The 22638-nt window shown below is 46.4% G+C and overlaps 2 protein-coding genes across 4 annotated transcripts in view; both read right to left on the reverse strand.

Moving 5' to 3' along the window:
- LOC137427095 (phosphoenolpyruvate carboxykinase, cytosolic [GTP]) overlaps positions 1-7754 on the reverse strand; it is a 29455-nt gene extending 21701 nt beyond the window's left edge. The window contains exons 1-2 of the mRNA XM_068116263.2: positions 7586-7754; positions 6200-6430 (exon numbers count right to left, since the gene is read on the reverse strand). The gene's annotated coding sequence lies outside the window, so the exon portion shown is untranslated. The remainder of the gene's footprint in view (positions 1-6199; positions 6431-7585) is intronic.
- Positions 6496-21228, reverse strand: LOC137427096 (tyrosine-protein phosphatase non-receptor type 2). 3 transcript variants are annotated; one of them, XM_078778677.1, is made up of 10 exons: positions 21083-21211; positions 18660-18750; positions 12538-12638; positions 12263-12361; positions 11614-11751; positions 11257-11466; positions 11002-11163; positions 10015-10241; positions 9260-9517; positions 6496-7752 (listed from the first exon to the last, which is right to left on the reverse strand). In XM_078778677.1, the coding sequence occupies exons 1-9, from the start codon at positions 21137-21139 to the stop codon at positions 9274-9276; spliced, it is 1329 nt and encodes a 442-aa protein (XP_078634803.1). In that variant the 5' UTR covers positions 21140-21211; the 3' UTR covers positions 6496-7752; positions 9260-9273. The 3 variants fall into 3 exon arrangements, with proteins under 3 accessions (XP_078634803.1, XP_067972367.1, XP_067972366.1); XM_068116266.2 differs by having other exon boundaries at positions 7614-7752; positions 9253-9517; positions 21083-21209; XM_068116265.2 differs by lacking the exon at positions 6496-7752 and having other exon boundaries at positions 8058-9517; positions 21083-21228.
- Positions 21229-22638: the final 1410 nt, after the last annotated feature.

The raw sequence follows: 22638 nt of genomic DNA on the forward strand, positions 1-22638 counted from the left end.
AGAATGAGTACAGTGCATGACAACAAAATCGAAAAAAAAAAACGCACAGTTGCAAGTTTCCTGGTTTTCTTGGCGCGTGGCGGGCGGTGGGGCGTGACCTGCGGTGGGCGTGGCCGAGCTGTTTGTTGGACTACACCAATCAGAATCGGTTTGTTAAAATGTTCGGTTTTTATTGCGGATTCTATTTTCTGAGCAATTGAACAATAAGAATCGATCTCTTCGCTATTGTTTATTTGATAATCTCTGTTTCGCTTCGACCTGACATTTCTCTTTAACGATTTGCAAAGTAAGGCGGTGTATTGGCAGCGATCTTTGGTCACTGTGCGTGCTCGCATCTTCTGATCTTCCGGACAGCTGCTGCCGTTTTTTACCTGTTTAGCGAATGCAATGTAATGCTGCTCCCGCTCCACGTGTGTTTTTGGTTCCGTGTTTCGATTGCCGACCCGACTGTAAAAGTCTCAGATTGTTGTTTTAAGCTGGGTATCTCAAGTGCAAGCATTCGACGGTGGGCGTTATAGATCGTTTATGAAGAGGAGGCCAGCTATTACCGGCATCCTGAGCGAGTTACTACTTCCTGTTTGAATGAGCACGGGCGCTGCCGGAGCAGGAGTTTCCTTCTTCTACCTTCCCATCACCTGGTGTTGCCCTGACGGTTAGGGTGGCGGGTGTGGGACCCTAAAGTCCTGAGTTCGAATCCCGTTGAATTAACGCCAGGTGGGGTTGAATCCAGGTGTCATCCCTCTGAGGTCGGCAAAATGAGTACCAGATAACTGGTTAGAGAGAGGCGTTGCATCAGCGGCTGCACACGAAGCCCCACAGGTGACTGCATACAAACCACCACCACTTTCAGTTCCAGTAGTTGCTGGTTCTTGCGCTGCAACGACTGCACAAGAGGACCATTTTGAAATGAACACCAAAACCACTTTCCGACGCAGAATAATCGAGCTTGGTGAAGAATACCCCATGGATGTGCACCTGCCCGGAAATGGACGAATTAGGGTGAATGGGTCAGGAGTGAATACATCTCCTCCCCCCCCCCCCTTCATCATACAGGGAAGCTCCAGATTGTGTTAAGGAACGGGTGGCTTGGCAAGCGCTAGGTAGCGGCTTGGTAACTGAACACACCCCAGACCAAGCAGGCGGTGTCGGATTATTGCCTCACAAGTGTGACGTCACAGCCACACAACTCCCCAATCCTCCATCAATGACCTCCCAGTGACACCGACTTGGGCAAACTTATTCAAACCAGTTTGGCTGTTGAGTGTTGAGGCAATGCCAAGCACGACCAAAGGCACAGCGCCAATTTGAGTTGACCAGGTCACCACTCATCGATATCAATGTACGTACTCCGCAAGTCGGTGGTGACTGCGAGTTGGAGCTGAAAGTCGAAAACTTCTGAATCTTTGTGACGTTGCAGGTCCGAAACATTCCCAGGAGCGCAAACTGAAGTCGACCACCACTGCATGGCACGAGACAGACGCTTAATAAGTAACTTCATCACGAGTATCTTCCAAAGTAAAGACTTAAACAATCCCAAGTGATGAAGCTTCAAGATATCAGGATTGCAGAGCACAACCTCCACCTCGACCACCATTGTTTATGATTTTGAGGATCTGCAGACATCGCATTTGTCTCTCTCTTGGCTTCTTCACTCAAGGTGCCACCGATCACTCGTTATAGTGTTAAATACAACAAATGTAAAACCGATTAATCCCAAAGCTTTACAGTGGGATTCCAGGTGGGGAAAACAGAGCAGGGCTCCTTCGTACCAACCCTGACCACAGGAGTACCAAAATGTCTGGAACCTGGGCCATTTTGAGTTCTTTTTTTGCACACGTGTCTAATCCGGGCCTAGTCTTACTCGGCGAACATCGTAGCTCGCTCTCGACATCGATCAACCTGTTTCTGGCTTTAGTTTTGATCACTGCTAAGTTTGAGAATATCACCAGGACTTGTGTAACTAGTGAGCACAGACACCTCCGGACGCCCACTCGTGACCCCCTTGGAAGCCAAGACCCACTGTTTGAGAAACATGTGTTTGAATCCCGACCCAGCTATAAACTGGGTGATCAATCAACATGTGTGCCATCCCTCGGACGTTAAACGGCCGTCCAGTCTGCCAGCATTTGTTGGACAGACGTTAAAAAGAACCAACCGTGACCTTTGCGAAGGGTGGGCGAGCTATCACCGGCAGCATGGACAGATTACAAATTTCCACCCTAACCAGCACAGGGCATCAGTAGCACAGCCGCGCCCTCGGCCAATGATGCTACCCCGCAACCTTATGTTACATACTGTTATGTCGGTTGGGTAGGCATATATAGATCTAGGTAGATCTGCATAGGTTGGTGCTTCGTCTGTCGGGATAGCGAATCTCAATGTAATAAGTTCTGCAGACCGGATGTCGGATTAAGTGGATCTTCGTCCCACCACGAGGGGGCGGGGCATGTTAAATAGTTGCAGGGAATATGTTAATTCCCCTGTGTGTTGTTCCCTCTGTGGTCATCCCTGTGTCTCTTATGGCAACACACATAGACACTTAGAATAGGAATCCATTCCCATTAGCACACACATTCATTAATCCCCCCTCCGCCACAATAACCATAAAATCCACAGGAAGCCAGTTTGGGGCACCGCCGATGCGGCTGCAGTCAGCCACACCACCAGCTTGCATAGTAACACTTGATTTCTAGTAACACTAGTTCTGGTTGATTTGTTTGTGAAGTAAATGTCAGCTCTTTCACGAGCCTCGATTCAGTATACAAACAAAAAAACAAAAAAATAAAAAAAAACATTGCTCAGGCAGGCTGAGGCCACGCCCACCTTGCGAAAGATTGGTAGAAGACACCACAGGACGAGGGTCGCCGATTGGTGGAGTGGGAGAGGACTGGTGATTGGTCAGGGCAAAAGCAAGAAGCAGCTCGCTGGGATTGGTGAAGCAAGAGCAAAGAAATCGGCATACTGATTGGCCACCGGCGAATGGAATGAGAGAGAGGTGACGTGGCCATTGGTGGAGAATTGAGCCTGCGATGTTGGCCGGCAGGGATTGGCAGAGAGAGGGAGGTGACGTAACGAGGGATTGACAAAAAGAAGAAGAGACCGACATTTTCTCTCTCTCATCCCTGCTCGTTGAGGTAGATGTTGGTGTCTGGACATCGCTCGTTCTTGCCCTCACGCCTTCCTTCACCTCGACTCTCCTTTGCGACCCGAACGTTGGGTGCATCGCAGCTTCGTGCCGAATTCGGGAGGACATTCCACGGCTGGTGAGGCGGGTTGCACGCCCGCTTGCTCGCTCGCTTGGTGCGAGAGGTTTTATCGAGGCCTGGTGAACGGGTGTGCATCAAGGCCTTTCTTCCCGCCGACCGGGGCTATCCATCCATCTCAGAACCACCAGAAAGTATTCAGACCTTTAACCATCCCAGACGATCCCTGACACACGAGCTGGTTGCGATAAGTACAATAAGATACGCATTTTACTTTAGAGTTTCTTTCATCCTTTCGTCTGTGTTGTTGAAGTCAGGTGCGTGGGATCCCAATTTAGGAACCATAGTTATTTACCGGCGCGTCCATTGTTCTCGGGTTCCATATAATAAATTGTTTATTCTTGTACATAATTCCATTTTCGTTTGCTTGATTTAATCTTCACAGGTTTGAGGGCTGCCGTCGGAACCGTGAGGTAAGGAACGTCAGCATCCCCCTCACCCTCCCCCCTCCCCACGTGTATGAACTCTGCCATATTTGAACTGAATGCCTTCGGAATTAAAGCTTGCTCGGTTGACCTGTTTCCTTGGTCGGTTTTTAAATGGCGAGGAACACGACAATACGTAAGAAGAAGAAGCTCGTCCAAAATTGGCTCCTATGTTGAAAGTTGTGTTCATCGATCAAGTGGTTGCAGAAGAAACGAATAAAGGTGAAAAAGTGAGAGAGGTGTGGGGAGGGGAAGGGTGAAGAGGTGAGGGGAGTGAAGTGAAAAAGTGAAGGATGGCTGTGGACCCCTATTACTAGTTTTTTGTTCCTGGGGTCAAACAGCTTTTTTTGTTAACACCTGAGAAGCCATAAACGCCATTCCCTCTGTAATTACCTCGAATGGGGCCGGTTACGTTTTCATCGGTGTCTGTGAACATGATATCTCGAAAAGACGGATTCGGATGAAACTTGGTGGACAGGTTTGGTGTGTGCCAAGGACGAAATTGATTAGATTTTGGTGAAAATCCAGATCCGACAATTTATATTTTTCCCAGTGATTCTTCACCATTGAGTGATGGCGATGGGCCAAACACGACATATAGCACGATAGTTCAAAAAGGTTATGTACGGATTATGACAAAACTTGGTGGATGAGTTGGGTAGGTGACGAGAACAAGACAATAAGATTTTAGTTCAGGTCCAGATACAGATATGACCTGTCAGTGGGATACAAAACGTAAACTGTTCAGCCAGGTGGAGGTATGCTCTGTATGAAATGCTGTTCTAGTTCTTACCTGCAGCTGCTTGAGGTTATTTAAAAATTTGTGAATCCGATTACCACCATCCCTACTCCTCTGTCCTTATGGGGACCTGCGGCAATAAGGGGTCAAGTGTTCCCCTTTTTCTCATCCGGGCTCTGTGGGGATTTGCGCCCTCCTGAAATGTAACGATTTGTGTATTACTACTTGCAAAATCGATGATTTTTCAAGTATATTGAGTCGGTTGCGTTTGTGGTTCTGTCTGTCTGTCATCGGCCTACAGGTCACAATTCTAAACCGATCGTCACGAAACTTCAAAGTTGTATAGGTCGTCCCAATTGAGAAGCCTATTGTTTTTGGGGTCAAAAAGTCAAAAGGTCAACATAGGCATTCCGACTTTGCCAAATTTCTAAAATCCTCAATTTTCATCCGATTGACTTGAAATTTGAAGAGGACTTGCATATCTGGTCACTTAATTCAACCACCAAGTATTTTTGAGGTCAACATAGGCCAAAAGGTCAACATAGGCCAAATTTTTAAAATCCTCAATTTTCATCCCATTGACTTGAAATTTGAAGAGGACTTGCATATCTGATCACTGAATTCAACCACCAAGTATTTTTGAGGTCAACATAGGCCAAAAGGTCAACATAGGCCAAATTTCTAAAATCCTCAAATTTCATCTAATTGACTTGGAATTTGAAGATGACTTGCATATCTGGTCACTGAATTCAACCACCAATTATATTTTAGGTGAACATAGGCCAAAAGGTCAACATAGGCCGAATTTCTAAAATCACCAATTTTCATTTGATTGACTTGAAATTCCAGGAGGATTTACATATATGGTCACTGAATTCAACCACCAACTATTTTTGAGGTCAACATAGGCCAAGTTTTTAAAATCCTCAATTTTCATACGATTGACTTGAAAATTGAACAGTATTTGCACATCGAGTCACTAAATAGGGAAACTATTTTTGAGGTCAAAAGGTCAAAGGTCAACCATACAAAATCATCATTTTTCATCTGAAAAATCGTCACTTTTCTTCCTGTTGACCTGAGCTTTGATCAAGATTGTCAATTTTAATCTTGATGAAATGGACAATTTGCTGTATCAATGGAATTTTTTTTCTTGGGGGTGGGGGGTGGATTTTGCAAGTATCGTGCTCCACATGACATCTTCTTGTTTATTTATTATTGCCAAGTCATATTTTGATGTGTTGCTTAGTAGGACTAGTAGTAGGGGTCCACAACCATGTTGCGGAACTTCAGCCGAGGCCCTCACTCTTTGACCTATATTAGCTTTTTAATTAATTTTCTTTGCAACTTCTTGAGCAATTGACACAAAACGCTCAACTTAGGAGCACCTGCCTACCCAGGGGGAATGTTTTTAATAATGTTACATGATTATTTGATTGGAAAACGTGGCCGACGTTCCAAAAAGTCAGTTTTCTGTAGGCGTGGGTTGCAGGGCAGTTCACGTATCAGGAATAAACGGCATCGACCTCGCTTCGCATGGCCTGAATAACCTCATTACATTGCAAAAGTGTTACATTACTGAGGGCGGCTCTGAATTCAGCCAATCCAGGTCCGTTTTTTTGGGCCCTCCACCTGTATGGGGCCCTCGAGGTGAAGGAAGCCATTACAAAGTTTCATGACCAGTTTGAAAAGCTCATGTTAGCCATCAGGCTCACCATCATCATCCATTATCTCACCATCTCACCATCATCACCACCATCAGGTAAACCTACCTTTATTTCCTGGTGCCTGCGATCAATGAGTGAGACTTGCTGACCGGAGCTGCCGCCGTGTGTGTTGGGGACGACACAGGACATCGCCGCAGGCCCCCACACAAAGGGCCAATTTGCAACGGTCACCAACACCGGTCTAGGTCGGCACAAAGTTTTGCCTCGAAATGGTTTCGTCAGCAGAACCAAGATTTTCGACAAGGAAGTTGTGAAATGCGATCATCGGCATGCAGTCTGCAGGAACGAAGACGTCAAAGTTATTCCAAAGTCAAACCAAATAAATAACCAGCGAGTCAGCATTTTTGAGAATCATTGCAAATGCAATGTGAGGTTCTTGAAATATTGAAATTCAAAAGCCAATATTTACATTGAATACAAAACAGGGAAAATGTCTCATCTTCATAAAAGCGAAGAGAACACGTGACTCTACAAAGACAGAGATGAAATCAAAGGGAAAGCGGTAATTCCGACAACATGTAGAAAGAGACTTGCACAGCCATTTGTACTCGTACTCGGGGATTTCTGAGACGTGCATTGGGGGACGAGGGCTCGAGGGGGGAGGGGGGGGGGGTCAACGCCGGTGCATTGAAGATCATCCCGAGCGAGTGGAAGGGAGACGGGGTCTACTGGGTGGGTGTTGGCATAATGAGAATTCCAGAAGCGGTGCACACATTTCCAACCTATAAGACTAAACCGCTTTGAAAGTAGCACTGTGACCACGGTTAATTAACCACAGTGACTGTATACTCTACCAACAACAACGACAACAACGTATTGAAATGGTGCACAAAAGCAAAGTCCTCAGGAACAAGAAGAAGAAGACTTTTCATAAGTTTGACAATTTGTGGATTTGGGAGCTGAGTGTGGAGTATTTTTCCGCTGTGATTTACTATCATCACGAGGTTTGGCCCAAATAATAACGAAAATAATATATTAATTGTTATTACAACTACGACATGATCACAACTCAACTGTGCGGATGAAGATCGTCAAAAGGTATCCGACGGACATCAAAGGTGTCCATATTCCAACTAACATTCTCCAAACCTGCTCCAATACTTTGCCTTTCTTTCTATGAACGAGATATTTGACGATAGTTCAAGATGCCAAATAAATAAAATAAAAAAAACAAAAAAACATTTGATCAGAAACTCATTGAAAGAAATAAACAAATTATATTGAAAGAATGAGTTGCACTTTCATCATACAATAATGGAGCAAATGTGGTTGTCACAAAAACTCCAAAATTGACATGTGGTGCAAATAGTGGCATCTTTGGTGGTAGCCGGTGTTACTTCCCAAGATTCTTATAATCATCTACCTTTATCGTACGATTTAGAGAAGCCTGGTGTTGGCGTAACGGTTAAGGTGGCCGGCACAAGATCTTACGGTCTTGAGTTCAAGCCTCTGTCGTGCCGTTGAATTCAACACCAGGTGGTTGACTGAGCCTGTCATCCTTCCGAGGTCGGCAACATGAGCACCAGCTAATTGGTACAGGAGCACTGCATCAGCGGCACAGCGTGCTTCCATAAAATGATGCAACCAGCAGCCACAGCCTGCATACGAAACAACATCAATAAAATCTTTCAAAAATGACAAAAACTATAAAGTGCATTTCCCCAAGACTGTGCCGCAGCACATTTCCCACCGAAGGAAGATTACTCCCGTAGGTTGGGCTGGGGTGCTCGCTAGCATATAAAACAGAGCGGTGTCTGTACGTTTGTCTGTTAACTACTCCGAGACCATTGGGCTGATCAACACAACATTTTCCGGGTATACAGAGGGGGTCCATACTTCGGTTTTTGCCAAATAATTTTCAAAAATAAATAAATAAAAGATATCCAATTTTTTTTTTTGGGGGGGGGGGGGGGGATTTCCGAAGTCATATTTTTTGAAATTTTTCTCCATTGTGGTGAACCATTGGCCGAGAAGGGCACTCCCACCCAGTGGGCAGGAGTACCCACTTGTATGTCCATAATAATTAAAACAAGCATTCTGAGTATTGCGCTGCAATACATGTCCCCTACCGGCATTGGGTAGCAGTGTCATAGAAGACAGTATTATGACTTGCCGCACTCCAAATTATAGTCCGGAAAACTGTTGGGGAAATTCCCAAAGTTCAAAGTGCCATAACTTTGTCAAAAATGATCGAAACGTCGTGAAGTTCGAACTTGATCTGTAACTTATCATGACGAAACCATGCGCCAAGTTTGAAATCATTTGCATTAAGAGTTTAGGAAAAAAGTCCGGAAAGCTGTTCTTTGCATGACGGACTGACGGACCGACAGACGGAGGGACGGAGTGCAAACCTATAGTCCCCTATGGTGTACACCGGTAGGGGACTAATAAAATGAACGCTCGGTGTCTTGGGACTATTGTGGGCATCTCGTTCATCGAGTCTTTTGAACGGTTCTTGTAATGACCCAAATAAAGCCATTTCATTGGTTCCTCATGCTTCCGTTAGTGAAACGGTCTTTCCAGCAAACAGTCCATTGTTTTTTCGTGCTGCTGCCCAACAATGAAAGACTTGACATCGCAATGTATAAATTACTCATCAGCTACGAGCACTATGAGCGTAGTATCCAATGACAGAGATATAAAGAATAACAAATAATTACGTTGTCAAGATGGATGGGCGAGTGAGGTGGGGAACGGCAGCATCGCCATGACACCCCAAGCTGGCGCTGGTGATGGAACGACGGTGCAATTTGACCAATCGTAGCAGCCCTCTTCCCCACCTCCCACCCACTTTCCTCTATAATTTACAAGCACAAAGTCATCTTTTTCAGCTTTGATCGTCACGATCGTAACACGTGGCACATGTCACACCCCTTGCGATGGTGACATCTTGAAGAGGCTGGTGCAGGGTTCAATTTTCTTGCGCTCAAAGTGCTGAAAGTTCTCCAATGTAACAATACAACCTGGGTTGAGACCCATGGGTCTTAAAAATAAAAATCACAAACAAACAAGGGATGGGGGGGGGGGGGGGGGAGGGAGACAACCTCCATACTGGTACTGCCATCTCCACGTGCACATCTCCAAAAGTCATGGCTCACACGTCACTGGAAATTCTTCAGTTAAGCGCTGGAGGCAAACATGCGGTATCCGATAAACAGGCCAGCAGCTATCGCCATTACGAGGGACACCCTGGTCAAAGGCGGACCCCAACGCCCGCGCCACCCGGCCTCTGCGGCCCGCTCGGCCTCCACCTGTCGGCGCTTCATGGCAGCGACGCGCTCTGCCGTGGCCGCCACGCGTTGTTGGCGGGCACGGCGACGCAGAGCAGCGGCCTCAGACAGGCTAGGCCGAAGAGGTGTCCCACTGCGGGAGAGAATCAGTGGAAAGAGAAATATCAGGATGATGCATGATCATGGCGACGGTGCATTACACAAGCACATTGAACCTATCACTTCGACCTAGTTACAAATGTCATTGTATTACCTATCTTACCTAGCTTTGTGCATAAACGCACGACTGAGTCATATGCAAGACCAATCAATGGCATCTTGCATTTCACAACGGAAAATGCTGCACATATGCAAGTGCCTAGATCTGAGTTTATGCAAGCTGGCAGAAATATAGAACAAGTCAAGGAGATATCAGGGAGCAATGAATGAAAACAACATGCAAGAGAAAGTTGTTGTTAGAGTACACAACTTCGAAAAAGATTACAATTACACGAACACGTATTCACAAGGAGAAGGGTGTACAAATTAAATAAATCAAGACAGGAAATCAGCTGAAACCGCTTGTGCCCACACCCACTACCACCACATCCATCTTGTTCCCCATATTTCATGCTCCCTACCATTTCTTACCGACATTCATGTCCATCAACATTCACCAAGCCCTCTGTGGTTACGGTTTTGCTCTCAAACTGCTCTTCGCCTCCGTTGGACTTCACAGAGTGGCATTCTTGCTCCTTCGTTCGACATACGGGGTAGTCTGGCGAGCGCTTGGCAGGACAAGGCGGAGGCTCAGATGGCTCGATGACATCGTCCGCCTGCACCTTGGTCCCAACGTCTGCTCCTCGAATAGATTCGTTCTGTTTCACCACCGAATGGGCGTCGGAGAAAAGAGCAAGGAGCGTTAATCAATAGCATATGATCCACACTGAAGTATTAGGATGTTTGTGTTGTTTTTTGTTTTTTTTCTCCTCCTCTCCTCACACCATTAGGTACAAGAGGCTGCTGAGGAAGTTTAATTGGCTAAGGGTTACAATCCTGGATGGGGCACCACTCCGATGCAGGATGTCGATTGAGAGTGCAGGAAGTTTTACTCTGTTCATGGTGCCGGCAAGAACTTGACTACCCTTCACGAAGGACACAGTGGGATCTTTAACGTCCACCGACTAATGCTGGCAGACAGTGATGCCCAGTTTTACGTCCATCCGAGGGACGGCACACACATTGATGAAGAATCGCCATGATGGCAGTTTATAGCTGGGCAGAGATTCCCAGGCTATACTTCTGATAGGCAAGTGCACATACCTTGAGGCTATCGTGTCGGTGCATGTACAATAAATAAAAGTGCCAGATTAGGATCTTAAAATAATCAAAAAATCCCAAATTAAAAACAAAAACATTGAATCCAAAATTTGTCATATCACAACCCAAATTTACAATCCACCTTTCACTTTGACAAATGTCAAACAATCATCACCCACCATCCATCGCCATTGGTAATCACTTACCGTAACCCTAGTTAATACATCACTAAAGCTAATGAGGTCACATTCCTTGAACAAGGCCTCGATGCCAATGACTCAAAACTCAAATACAATAGCAGATTTCCTAATTGCCAACCTCTTTGGGTCTCAGGCCCAAGATGAGCTTGCGGCCCTCTCGGATGGCCAAGAATGAGAAGCGGAGCTGGTCAGCCGTTTGGATGAGGCCCATACGATGTTTTCGCATAGCCAACAGCATCTGCCGCACATCCAGGTCCTCTCCCTCCAAACCACGCTCCATCTGCCAATTGCAGACCATGTAGATTTACCACATTGCTCGGGCGAAGGCGCTGCCAGCTGACAACGTTGCTCAATGAGAGGCCATAAAACCCACCAACACAAGGCAAGAGTCGACGAGGGCGAAAGTGCCGGAGCGACCTATGCCAGCACTGCAGTGCACAACAGCTGGGCCGTGCCGAGCTCTCAGCGAACCAGACTCGCACACCCGGAAGAGAAAACACAGGAACGCGGCAGGAGACTCTGGAACGCCAAAGTCTGGCCATGCAGTGTAGTGAAAATGCAAGATTTCCTTCTTTTCATTCAACTGTCGCATAAAGGATCGGGTCGTGCACATGTGCACAAAAAAATCAAAACATATCATTCGGGGGTACGACCAAAAAGCGGAATGCAACACACTGTGAAACTCGTGGCACCAAAAACGTAACGCAATCATCAATCAAAAAAAGCAAACCGTTGTATTCTCAAGATCCAGTTTGCGCAAGGTGTAAGATGCAGTTTGCTCCTCGGACGCCAAGGTCACGCGGAACCCCGTGTCCATAAAGCACATGTCACGATCACGCCCTGCCGGCCAGTACTGCGCACACTTCACCTGCCACACCAAATGGATGGGAACATGGGAGAGGTTTTCCCATTACCATGATGCATCCAAACTGGCCAAGCAACCTGTAGAGGCAGAAAAACAACTCGGGTACAAATGGCAAAACCTCCTGCCAACTAAGGTCACAAGTGAAATCTGGGGGAACAAAAGTGGGCACGCGCACACAATGGACTATATCAACCAAAAGTCGATTAGAGTACATTTACCGCCGTGAGAAATGAGATGTGGTTGCTGATGTTTTGAACGCGAACTCCGTCATGAAAAGGTAACTTTTAGTTGAGAAAATCCATTGCATGCTGCCGCAGACCGACAATGGCTTTCAGGGTTACGCTACTATTCAATTGTACCTAAGCGCAAAATGACAGTCCGATCCATTTACGTCATGCAGAAAATTAATTGAAGGATACAAAAAGCCTGCAATTTGGGAACTAAAAGCAGAAGTTAATCCAAAAGTAAACCACCAGATGAGCTCAGCATGCAGAGCCCTCTCTTATCAACGTACCGATCCTTTTTCAACAATACGGTTCAGCATAATGATGGCTCGGGACTCTTGTTCCCATACCATCTGCCAGAAGTGGCCACAAGTACCAGGGAGTGGGCCCTGATAGGAGGAGGAAGGAAAGAATGCATTGTCAAGTCAGCAAGTAAAACGGGGCACGCACGCATGAGAGGATGGCCCGACACGAGCAGCAAATCATTCTGAGAAATGTAGTTTTATCTGTCAGGTGATGCGTCTTGGCGTGGGGGCGACCAGGGCTGTGGGTAATGCGGCATTGCCTGCGTGAGGATATATCTGCGTCCGGCGTCCACCACGGGCACCAAGCTGCCGTTGATATAATCATTGTCACCTCGTTGCAGCCGTACACGGCTGTGGTCGTCTGTCACAAAGACATGGGATATAGGACGGGGCGCATGAGTGACACGCTCAAAATAGCCTCAACTACTCGTCCAACTCCATCCCATCAATAGACACTAAACCGTGGGACTAATTTGATACAAGATCCCAATGCAGAGCAAAAAAAAGATAAAAAATTAATGTAAAGGCACATAAACAAGCTTTCCCCATTCTTCCTTCAAAAATTGAAAACCACCGCTTGGAGTTCGAGTAGTGGTTCAGCCGACATATCTGGGAACTTCAGCTATGACATTACAACTACCAGCTAACAGGCAGGTCATGTGAAGGGGAAAACCTTACGTATCTTTATATAATGGAGCTAATGGGCTCTATATTTGTATTATGAAACCTTTAAAAATTGATCACATGGTATTTTACATCACAAAAACATTACAGTATGGTCCAGCAAGGCCAAATATGGTTACGGTATATCCCAAAAAAATTTCAAGTGTACAATGCGTTCCATAAGAAATTATTGTATTTCGGAAAATATTACAATTTTAAATCGGTGGGCAGATGCTAGAGTTCATAAATTGTAAAACAGCTGCTTAAGATATGATTTTTTAAATTTAATAAACACAATATCAATTTGGTGTTCAAAGTGTGAGAATGATGAGTCGAAAGACAAATTCGTTGTCATTGTCCGTCCAAGTCTCAATACAACCTGCACCGTATAAAGTGTCTTAATTACATTTACCAACTCTTATTTGAGACATTCCAGCTTTCTTCCATCTCGGGCAATTTGGTGGGACAACCCCGACGTCGGTTCTCCCCTTACCAAGAGGGGGTCAATCCCCTTGTCTTGCACTGGCCGACGTGGGTCCTGGGGGTCTGTGACGTCACTGGTGGTCAGCCACGACCAGGGTAATCGGGCCAGAGATAAAAAAAAAAAAGGCCCCCCGAATACCTGCTTACCGTGACCTCCCAACCAGCGAGGAGACAGCCCCGCCCGAGTCGCGATGGTAATGGACACGCCGAGCGAAGCGAGTCACGACCCAGGCCATTAACAATGACTAACCCGATTATAGCGGTTTTAATCGTGCCACGTAGACCAATGGAAAGAAAAGACTAAAGCAACTGGATGAAGATTCTCCCAGACATTCTCCCAGTCCCAAACTAAGCCTGGTGTTGGCTTAGCGGTTAGGGTGCCGGCTTGGGATCCTAGGATTCTGGGTTCGAATCCCGGTCGATCGCTAAATTAACACCAGGGGGGTTGACTCAGCCTGTCATCCTTCCGAGGTCGGCAAATTGAGTACCAGCTTGCTGGGATGAATGATCCCGGTGTGTACCCCGGCTTAGAATAGGTACACCGTATCCCTGTGCATTGTAAGAGCGTGACCAAGGGTTGGCGTCAGGAAGGGCATCCGGCCGTAAAAACATTGCCTCAAACAGGGAACCATGATTGTCATGGGGCCTGCAAGGCTAACCCCCGCTCCAGCGGGGAAAATGGCCTTAAAACGATCATTCATATTTCATATATTCTCCCGACAGTTATGTGGAAACTTTGTTTGTTTGTTTTTGTACAAAAATTGAGGCTCATGGAACAGCGAGGTGAGAAAGGGTAAATTAGCTGAGAATTGCACAACATTTAGACACAAAAGTGAGGGAATAAATGAAAAGGAAAAGAAAAGAGAAGAAGAAGAAGCACAGTACCCTTCAAGAAAGAGCGTTGGGTTAAGTAAGGTTAATGGGAGTCGAAAGGATGTGGGTGACCATGGATGGCGCCAGCGGGGGGTGCAGGGGGTCCATGGACCACCCGTCGGGGACAAGCCAAATAATTCGTCGGGGAAGAAGTCATAATAAATAGTTAATTTTTCTCATAAATCGTATTCCCCGCCAAGATAAAAACACCTGATCGGGATAAATTCGGATTCCCCGACATAACATGTTACATGTACTCGGGTCACATCGATCGATCTTCAAGTTTGATGACAGTTATTACGTCACATCCGCCCAATTTAATTAAACGCACATGGGATGCGCCGCGCGTGCGTTTCTTGTCTTATTCGTCGGGCAACATGGCGAAATCATCACGACATAAAGTTCGTTGCTTCGAACCGGGGTGTGAAGAGGTTTTCGATAACGATTACGTGAGAAAACACACCAAAGTTAAGCACAAAACGATTTTTGAAAAAGGTAAAACAGCCAAAGCGACGTTTGTGTTGGATGGAGCCAAAAAAAAGTGAATGAATTTGGTTTACAATGCACATAGTTGTCTGTAACTTATTGACCTAACTATCCACTGAAGTTATATCTGCAACCTACAAGCAGAATTACTGTAGTAAAATATGGAGACGTAATTTATTTGAAGAAAGCTATTTACTTCAGTCATAATGCCACGCCCACTAAATCATAATCGGCGTACCACCCGTCGGGGAGACTTGTACCACCTGTCGGGCAAACCCTGGAGCCACCACTGGGGTTGACGTGAGATGTTGGTGTACGACCTGCTTAACGTCCTGGAGGGAAGAGCGGGATTGAACATGCCAAGGAAGGTGTTTCAACAAATGAAAGAAAAGAGGAACAAAAGAGATGGAGGGCTCAGGATGCAGAGGGAGGGGAAGCAACAATAAATAAATAAATAAAGTCTGTAACCTGTCTGCAATGGAAGAGCAACGAACCTGCTTTGGTCCAATCAGGGTGTAGAAACATCTCCAAAATGATCAAGAGAAATGGGAGGCACCTGAGCTAAATTTCAAGTGTCATAGCAAAGGGTATGAATACTTATGTAAATGTGATATTTCAGTTTTTTCTTTTTAATAAATTTGCAAAACTTTCTAAAATCCTGTTTTCTCTTTGTCATTATGGGGTATTGAGTGTAGATTGATGAGGGAAAAAATGAATTTAAACGATTTCAGCACAAGGTTGCAACATGACAAAATGTGAAAAAAGTGAAGGGGGTTGAATACTTTCTGAATGCACTGTAATTGTCATTAACCACAAAAAGGGTAATATCACAGGTAAAAAGCTAAATTTAGGTGAAGTGGTTAGGAACGCATCCTCTGCTTATTCCATTAATTATTATGAGAACAATTCCTTTGATTAGACATTAGTTTCATCTTTCAGGAACTCTTCCCAACGGTAAACCAGGGTCTCACTTATCCCCAAAACAGGATGAGACGATGGTTTTCGGGTAACGGTCGGCGGTGTGTCAAATGATCTGCGATTCCTTTTGCCACTTCCACCAGTTTCACAATGGATTTGACCTCATAGCCAAGTCCAGATCCACACTTCCCTTTAGCCATAGCTGTTTTTAACCTGCCAGCAGGTGTATTCAACTGATACTTCCGTAAGGTGAGCAGTCTGCTAGGTAGATTCCATCCATTGTTCTTCCTGTCTGCCGACATCGAAGGACACTCGCCTGCCTACTTGACTTACAATAGTTTCCATTCCATTTTACTTAAGGCAGTAATGTCAACAAGAGGGAGAATTGCTTTGCAATACATGTCCCCTACTGGTCCCAATGAATGTCCTTGTTCCAATGTTCCAAGCACTCGGCAACTGTGAGCTACATACAGTATAACAAATTGTTTTAGGTATGTAAAGCTCCAGGATAAGTTGCAGTTTCTGTGTACCTTATCATAATATAGACATGTTCCAAGTTTCAGTTGGATATGTTAAAAGTAAGGGAAAAAGTCTGGAAAACTGACCCATGCATAATTTGCGATATTTCCCAAGTCCAAAAAGGGCATAACAATGTGGAGAATTGGTGAAACGCCCCAAAACTCAAACTTGTTCTGTAATTTATCATAATAAAACCATATACCAGGTTTCAGTTCAATATGTTGAAGGGTATGGGGGAAAAAGTCTGGAATATCTCAGGTGAAATGGACAGACGGAGAGCAAACCCACAGTCCCCTCTGTTGAAAACGGTAGGGGAGAAATAAATCGGTAGAGAGCGACACCACGAGAAACGAGAAACCGTTGGGTTTTTGTGCTTCACAGGTAAGACATTGCGTCAATGAGTACCCCACCGCTCATCTGGTCGTTCATCTGGTCGTTCTGTCTGCTTGCATAAGATGGTGGACATTGAAGATACCACAATGTCTAAGTTCATCAAGAGTAAGCGAGTCATCTTAGAAATTATTACATCTTAGAACAAATTAGAAACTCCTCCCCAAGTAACCTCGAGCCAAGCGTCAGGCCAGGCCAGCTGGTTCATAAAAGACGAACCAAAAACTTTCCCTGGCCGACTCACAAGAAGGTGGGAACAATTGGGGCTGCTGTTGTAGTAGTATTACTCGTAGGAGTAGTAGTTGGAGTCGTATTACTTGTAGGAGTAGTAGTAGGAGTAGTATTACTAGTAGGAGTAGTAGTTGGAGTCGTATTACTTGTAGGAGTAGTAGTAGGAGTAGTATTACTAGTAGGAGTAGTATTACTAGTAGGCATAGTAGTAGGAGTACTAATAAGAGTAGGAGTACTAGTAGGAGTAGTGGTAGTATTACTAGTAGGAGTAGGAGTAGAAGTACCAGTAGGAGTAGTAGTTGGAGTCGTATTACTAGTAGGAGTAGTAGTAGGAGTAGTATTACTAGTAGGAGTAGTATTACTAGTAGGAGTAGTATTACTAGTAGGCATAGTAGTAGGAGTACTAATAAGAGTAGGAGTAGTAGTAGTATTACTAGTAGGAGTAGGAGTAGAAGTACCAGTAGGAGTAGTCTTACCAGTAGGAGTAGTGTTACTTGTATTATTACCAGTAGGACTAGTAGTAGGAGTAGTATTACTAGTAGGTGGAGGAGTACTAGTAGGAGTATGAGTAGGAGTAGGAGTACTAGAAGTAGTATTACTAGTAAGAGTACTAGTAGGAAGAGTATTACTCTTAGGCATACTAGTACGAGTATTATTATTATTATTTTTTTTGTATACTGAATCGAGGCTCGTGAAAGAGCTGACATTTACTTCACAAACAAATCAACCAGACAAACAAAATATATAAAAAGAGGGAGCGGAAGACAAGAGAAGGGGAAGCACACAAACACTTGAGAGCACACAACATTTAAGAGCAGGGACATGTGTGGGAGGGAGAGGGCTTGGGGGGAGGAGGCGTGGGAAGGGGGGGGGGGGGAGGTATAAAACACAAGGAGACCAAGAACTTCCAGGACAGAAGTTGGTATTTCAAAAAAAAAAAAAAAAAAATACTACTCGTACTCTTACTAGTAGGAGTACTAGTAAGAGTACTAGTAAGAGTAGGAGTACTAGTATGAGTAGGAGTACTAGTATGAGTAGGAGTACTAGTATGAGTAGAATAACTAGTAGGAGTAGGAGTACTAGTAGGAGTCGGAGTACTAGTAGGAGTAGGAGTACTAGTAAGAGTACTAGTAAGAGTACTAGTAAGAGTAGGAGTACTAGTATGAGTAGGAGTACTAGTATGAGTAGGAGTACTAGTATGAGTAGTATTACTAGTAGGAGTAGGAGTACTAGTAGGAGTAGGAGTACTAGTAGGAGTAGTATTACTAGTACGAGTAGGAGTACTAGTAAGAGTAGGAGTACTAGTATGAGTAGTATTACTAGTAGGAGTAGGAGTACTAGTAGGAGTAGTATTACTAGCAGGAGTAGTATTACTAGTAGGAGTCGTGCTAGTGTTGGAGAAGGAGTAGAACTCTATTTCAAGCTTTGAAGTTTGAAATAAAAAGACTGGAGATGCTGGAATAGCACACAAACCGTCTGGCAATGCCAACTTCCGCACGGAATGTGAAAAAGAGTATTTCGGAAGCTGCGGAATTAAAAATAAAAGCCCCCAGAATAAACACAAACCCACTTGTCTTACACCACGCTGACAACAGTCTCATACAAAACAACCACCTTCGGGTCACAACCACAACTGAGCCAAAGGTTCAGAGCACGATCTGAAAAGACCACCAGTACTATTCTGCCAAGCGAAATTAAATTGGATCGCGTGCCATTTTCATGGGAAGGTTAATAGCCACCGGTGTGAGTGAGTCCCGGAGTGCCATGCTTGGGTGTTATGGGTCTCTGTATGGGGGGTCAAAAACTTTACGGTACTTACAGGGGCTGACATCACGGTAACGGTTCCGCGTGCCATTCTCTGGTTTCTTCGCCGTGCGAAATGGAAATTCTTTACTCAGCAACTTTATGTCCTAAGTGAAGGGGAAAGAGAAAGAGAGAAAGAGACAGACAGCGTTGAGGAGTAAAGATAGTGGATTAAATGAAGCGGAGCGATTTGTAAAGGAAGAGACCTGGGAAAGTGGATATTCTGTTCATGCAAGCAACTTGAACTTCCACTCCAACCCCATCCTCAATCTTGACTCCATCTTTAATCATAAGCCCATCCTCAGTCCCGACTCCATCCTCAGTCCCGACTCCATCCTCAGTCCCGACTCCATCCTCAGTCCCGACTCCATCCTCAGTCCCGACTCCATCCTCAGTCCCGACTCCATCCTCAGTCCCGACTCCATCCTCAGTCCCGACTCCATCCTCAGTCCCGACTCCATCCTCAGTCCCGACTCCATCCTCAGTCCCGACTCCATCCTCAGTCCCGACTCCATCCTCAGTCCCGACTCCATCCTCAGTCCCGACTCCATCCTCAGTCCCGACTCCATCCTCAGTCCCGACTCCATCCTCAGTCCCGACTCCATCCTCAGTCCCGACTCCATCCTCAGTCCCGACTCCATCCTCAGTCCCGACTCCATCCTCAGTCCCGACTCCATCCTCAGTCCCGACTCCATCCTCAGTCCCGACTCCATCCTCAGTCCCGACTCCATCCTCAGTCCCGACTCCATCCTCAGTCCCGACTCCATCCTCAGTCCCGACTCCATCCTCAGTCCCGACTCCATCCTCAGTCCCGACTCCATCCTCAGTCCCGACTCCATCCTCAGTCCCGACTCCATCCTCAGTCCCGACTCCATCCTCAGTCCCGACTCCATCCTCAGTCCCGACTCCATCCTCAGTCCCGACTCCATCCTCAGTCCCGACTCCATCCTCAGTCCCGACTCCATCCTCAGTCCCGACTCCATCCTCAGTCCCGACTCCATCCTCAGTCCCGACTCCATCCTCAGTCCCGACTCCATCCTCAGTCCCGACTCCATCCTCAGTCCCGACTCCATCCTCAGTCCCGACTCCATCCTCAGCCTCAGTCCCACTCCCTCTTCTGGTGAAACTGCCAAAATAAAGACTCTCTGCTCACCTTCACTCTTTCATTCCTCTTTTCTCCCACCTCGAGAACAAACTCCCTCACTCTCTTCAATCCCACTCCTCCCTCCAGGTATTTAAAACAGCTGTTCACCACCATCTCTCATCTTCCCCCATCCAAAACCTTGATCTTTTCTACCCCTGTTAAAACACCCAAAATCCGCCTCTTTCAATCCCCAACTTATTTTCTGAAATTCCTAGAAGTGTTCATTTGCTTTATACCATGTACCCCTCCCTCCTCCCCTAGCCCTCCCCATCCAACATATCTACCGACATCCCTGTTCTCTACTGTTGTTGTGCTTGTGTGCTTCCCTCTCTCTCCCCCTCTTGTCTCCCGCTCCCTTCATTGTATGTTTACGTGTCTATGCAAGATTTCATGTTCAATGTGTTAGCTCTTACACGAGCCTCGATTCTGTATACAAAAACAAACAAAAAAACCCTCCGTCCTCACCCTCAGGCCCGACTCTGCCCTCACCCTCAGGCCCGACTCTGCCCTCACCCTCAGGCCCGACTCTGCCCTCACCCTCAGGCCCGACTCTGCCCTCACCCTCAGGCCCGACTCTGCCCTCACCCTCAGGCCTGACTCCGCCTCAGTCCCGACTCCGCCTCAGTCCCGACTCCGCCTCAGTCCCGACTCCGCCTCAGTCCCGACTCCGCCTCAGTCCCGACTCCACCCTCAGCCTCGACTCCACCCTCAGCCTCAGTCCCGACTCCACCCTCAGCCTCAGTCCCGACTCCACCCTCGGCCTCAGTCCCGACTCCACCCTCAGCCTCAGTCCCGACTCCGCCGCCAGTCCCTGTCTCGACTCCGCCCCCAGTCCCAGTCTCGACTCCGCCCCCAGTCCCAGTCTCGACTCCGCCCTCATCCTCATCCCCGAATGAAGGCCACACGTCCTGCACTGCTGGGTGGAGATGTCACAGTAGTTTGAAAAGGTTCTTACATCAACTACCAATTGTGAACAGCAGTTCCGAAGTCGAGACAGACGGATTAAGTTTCTACAAGGGATAAATAACAAGGCTCGAGGAGCAGTTTGTGGGCTCCTGTACTCCATGTTATTTATACACAAACAATACAAACACGTTGGAGACAGAGGGAACCTGGGATCGCAGGGTCAATCGGTCAGTTGATAAATGATTAAAGCAATTTGAGGATATTTTCATCATGTACGCGCGACGACCAAGTCTAGAGTGTGAAATAAAGACAGTTTGGAACAGAACCACATGGCGGCTCGGCAAGAAAAATAAAATCGCAGACAACGGGACAGACGGTCAGACACTCGCCTGGTAAGCGGACAACCAGCCGCCGCAACGGTCGATCTCCTCAAACTCTCGGTCCATAACCCAGCACGACAAAGCCCCCAGAGCTATCACCAGGCCGCGAAGGCCTCCGGGGAACCTGCGCCGTGCGCATGCGTCAACATCCCACTTACCAGAACCGTTAAAACCATGACGTCAGCGATATAGAAGGACGGGAGGAAGCCGTTTGGTCCATCATGCCTGCGCTCTATCCACAGTCCACACAGCACACCATCAATTCAATGTATCAGGTTATCTACAGTAATTTGACTGAGAATGAGTGGGGTCTTGAGGAGGTGAAGAGTGGGCACGATAACGTCATGGTGGTGTTGCTTTTTGAGGGGATGAAACAAAGGGATGAAGCGATTTACCTCTTACAGACTCCACAATTACCACACAGGTATATGCATTATTATTATTCATCCATACCTAATCGAGCGACCTGTCCTGTCAATGTCCAAGGTTAAGGTATCTGTCCAATTTACCCTTCTTTACCCCTTCAAGGTATCTGTCCAATTTAACCCTCTTTACTCCCTCAGTTGCAGTTGAAGTTGCAGTAAGCAGTTGCAGGAGAAGTACATGGAGAAGAGGAAGAAGTTGTTTCTTGGGTTTGTTGATCTGGAGAAAGCATTCGATAGGGTTCCACGCGAAGTATTGACATGGGCATTGAGGAAGTTAGGAGTGGAGGAATGGTTGATCAGAGTAGTGATGGCAATGTACAAAAGAGCATGCACAGCTGTAAGGACGAAGGACGGGAACAGTGGTGAGTTTGAGGTGAAGATGGGAGTGCATCAGGGGTCGGTACTAAGTTCACTACTATTTGTAGCTGTGATGGAGGTGCTGGCTCAGAACGTAAAGGAGGGTTTACCGTGGGAGCTGTTGTATGCAGGTGATCTGGTGTTGATTGTGGAAAGTATGGATGGACTGAAGGCGAAGATGAACAAGTGGAAGGAATGTATGGAGACAAAAGGTCGGAAGGTGAATATCGGAAAGACGAAGGTGATGGCAAGTGGTAAAGCATGTGGTGAGGTGGAAAGAACTGGGAAGTGGCCCTGTGCTGTGTGCAGGAAGGGTGTCGGAGTGAACTCCATTCAATGTACAATGTGCGCTGAGTGGGTTCATCAAAAATGTAGTGGTCTGAGAGGGTCATTAACCAGTGTGGCAGCTACATTCAAATGTAAGGTGTGCACAGAGGGAGCTGCAGACGGAGGAAATGTTGAGTTGGATCTTGGAGACGGCGTGAAGCTGGAAGGTGTGAAAACATTTTGCTACCTCAGAGACATGCTGAATGGAGAAGGTGGATCAGACTCGGCAACGGTTGCTAGAGTGAGATGTGCATGGAAGAAGTTTTGGGAACTGAGTGGCGTGCTGATGAGGAGGGGAGTGTCGTTGAAGCTGAAGGGAAAGGTGTATGCTGCATGTGTGAGAAGTGTTGTGATTTATGGGAGCGAGACATGGGTAATGAACGTAGAGGAGCAACGAAGGTTGGAAAGGGTGGAAATGCGAATGGTTCGGTGGATGTGCGGAGTATCGTTGAGAGA

This window comes from Myxine glutinosa, chromosome 5 (genome assembly GCF_964187855.1).
Source record: "Myxine glutinosa chromosome 5, kmMyxGlut1.1, whole genome shotgun sequence".
Lineage (NCBI taxonomy): Eukaryota > Metazoa > Chordata > Myxini > Myxiniformes > Myxinidae > Myxine > Myxine glutinosa.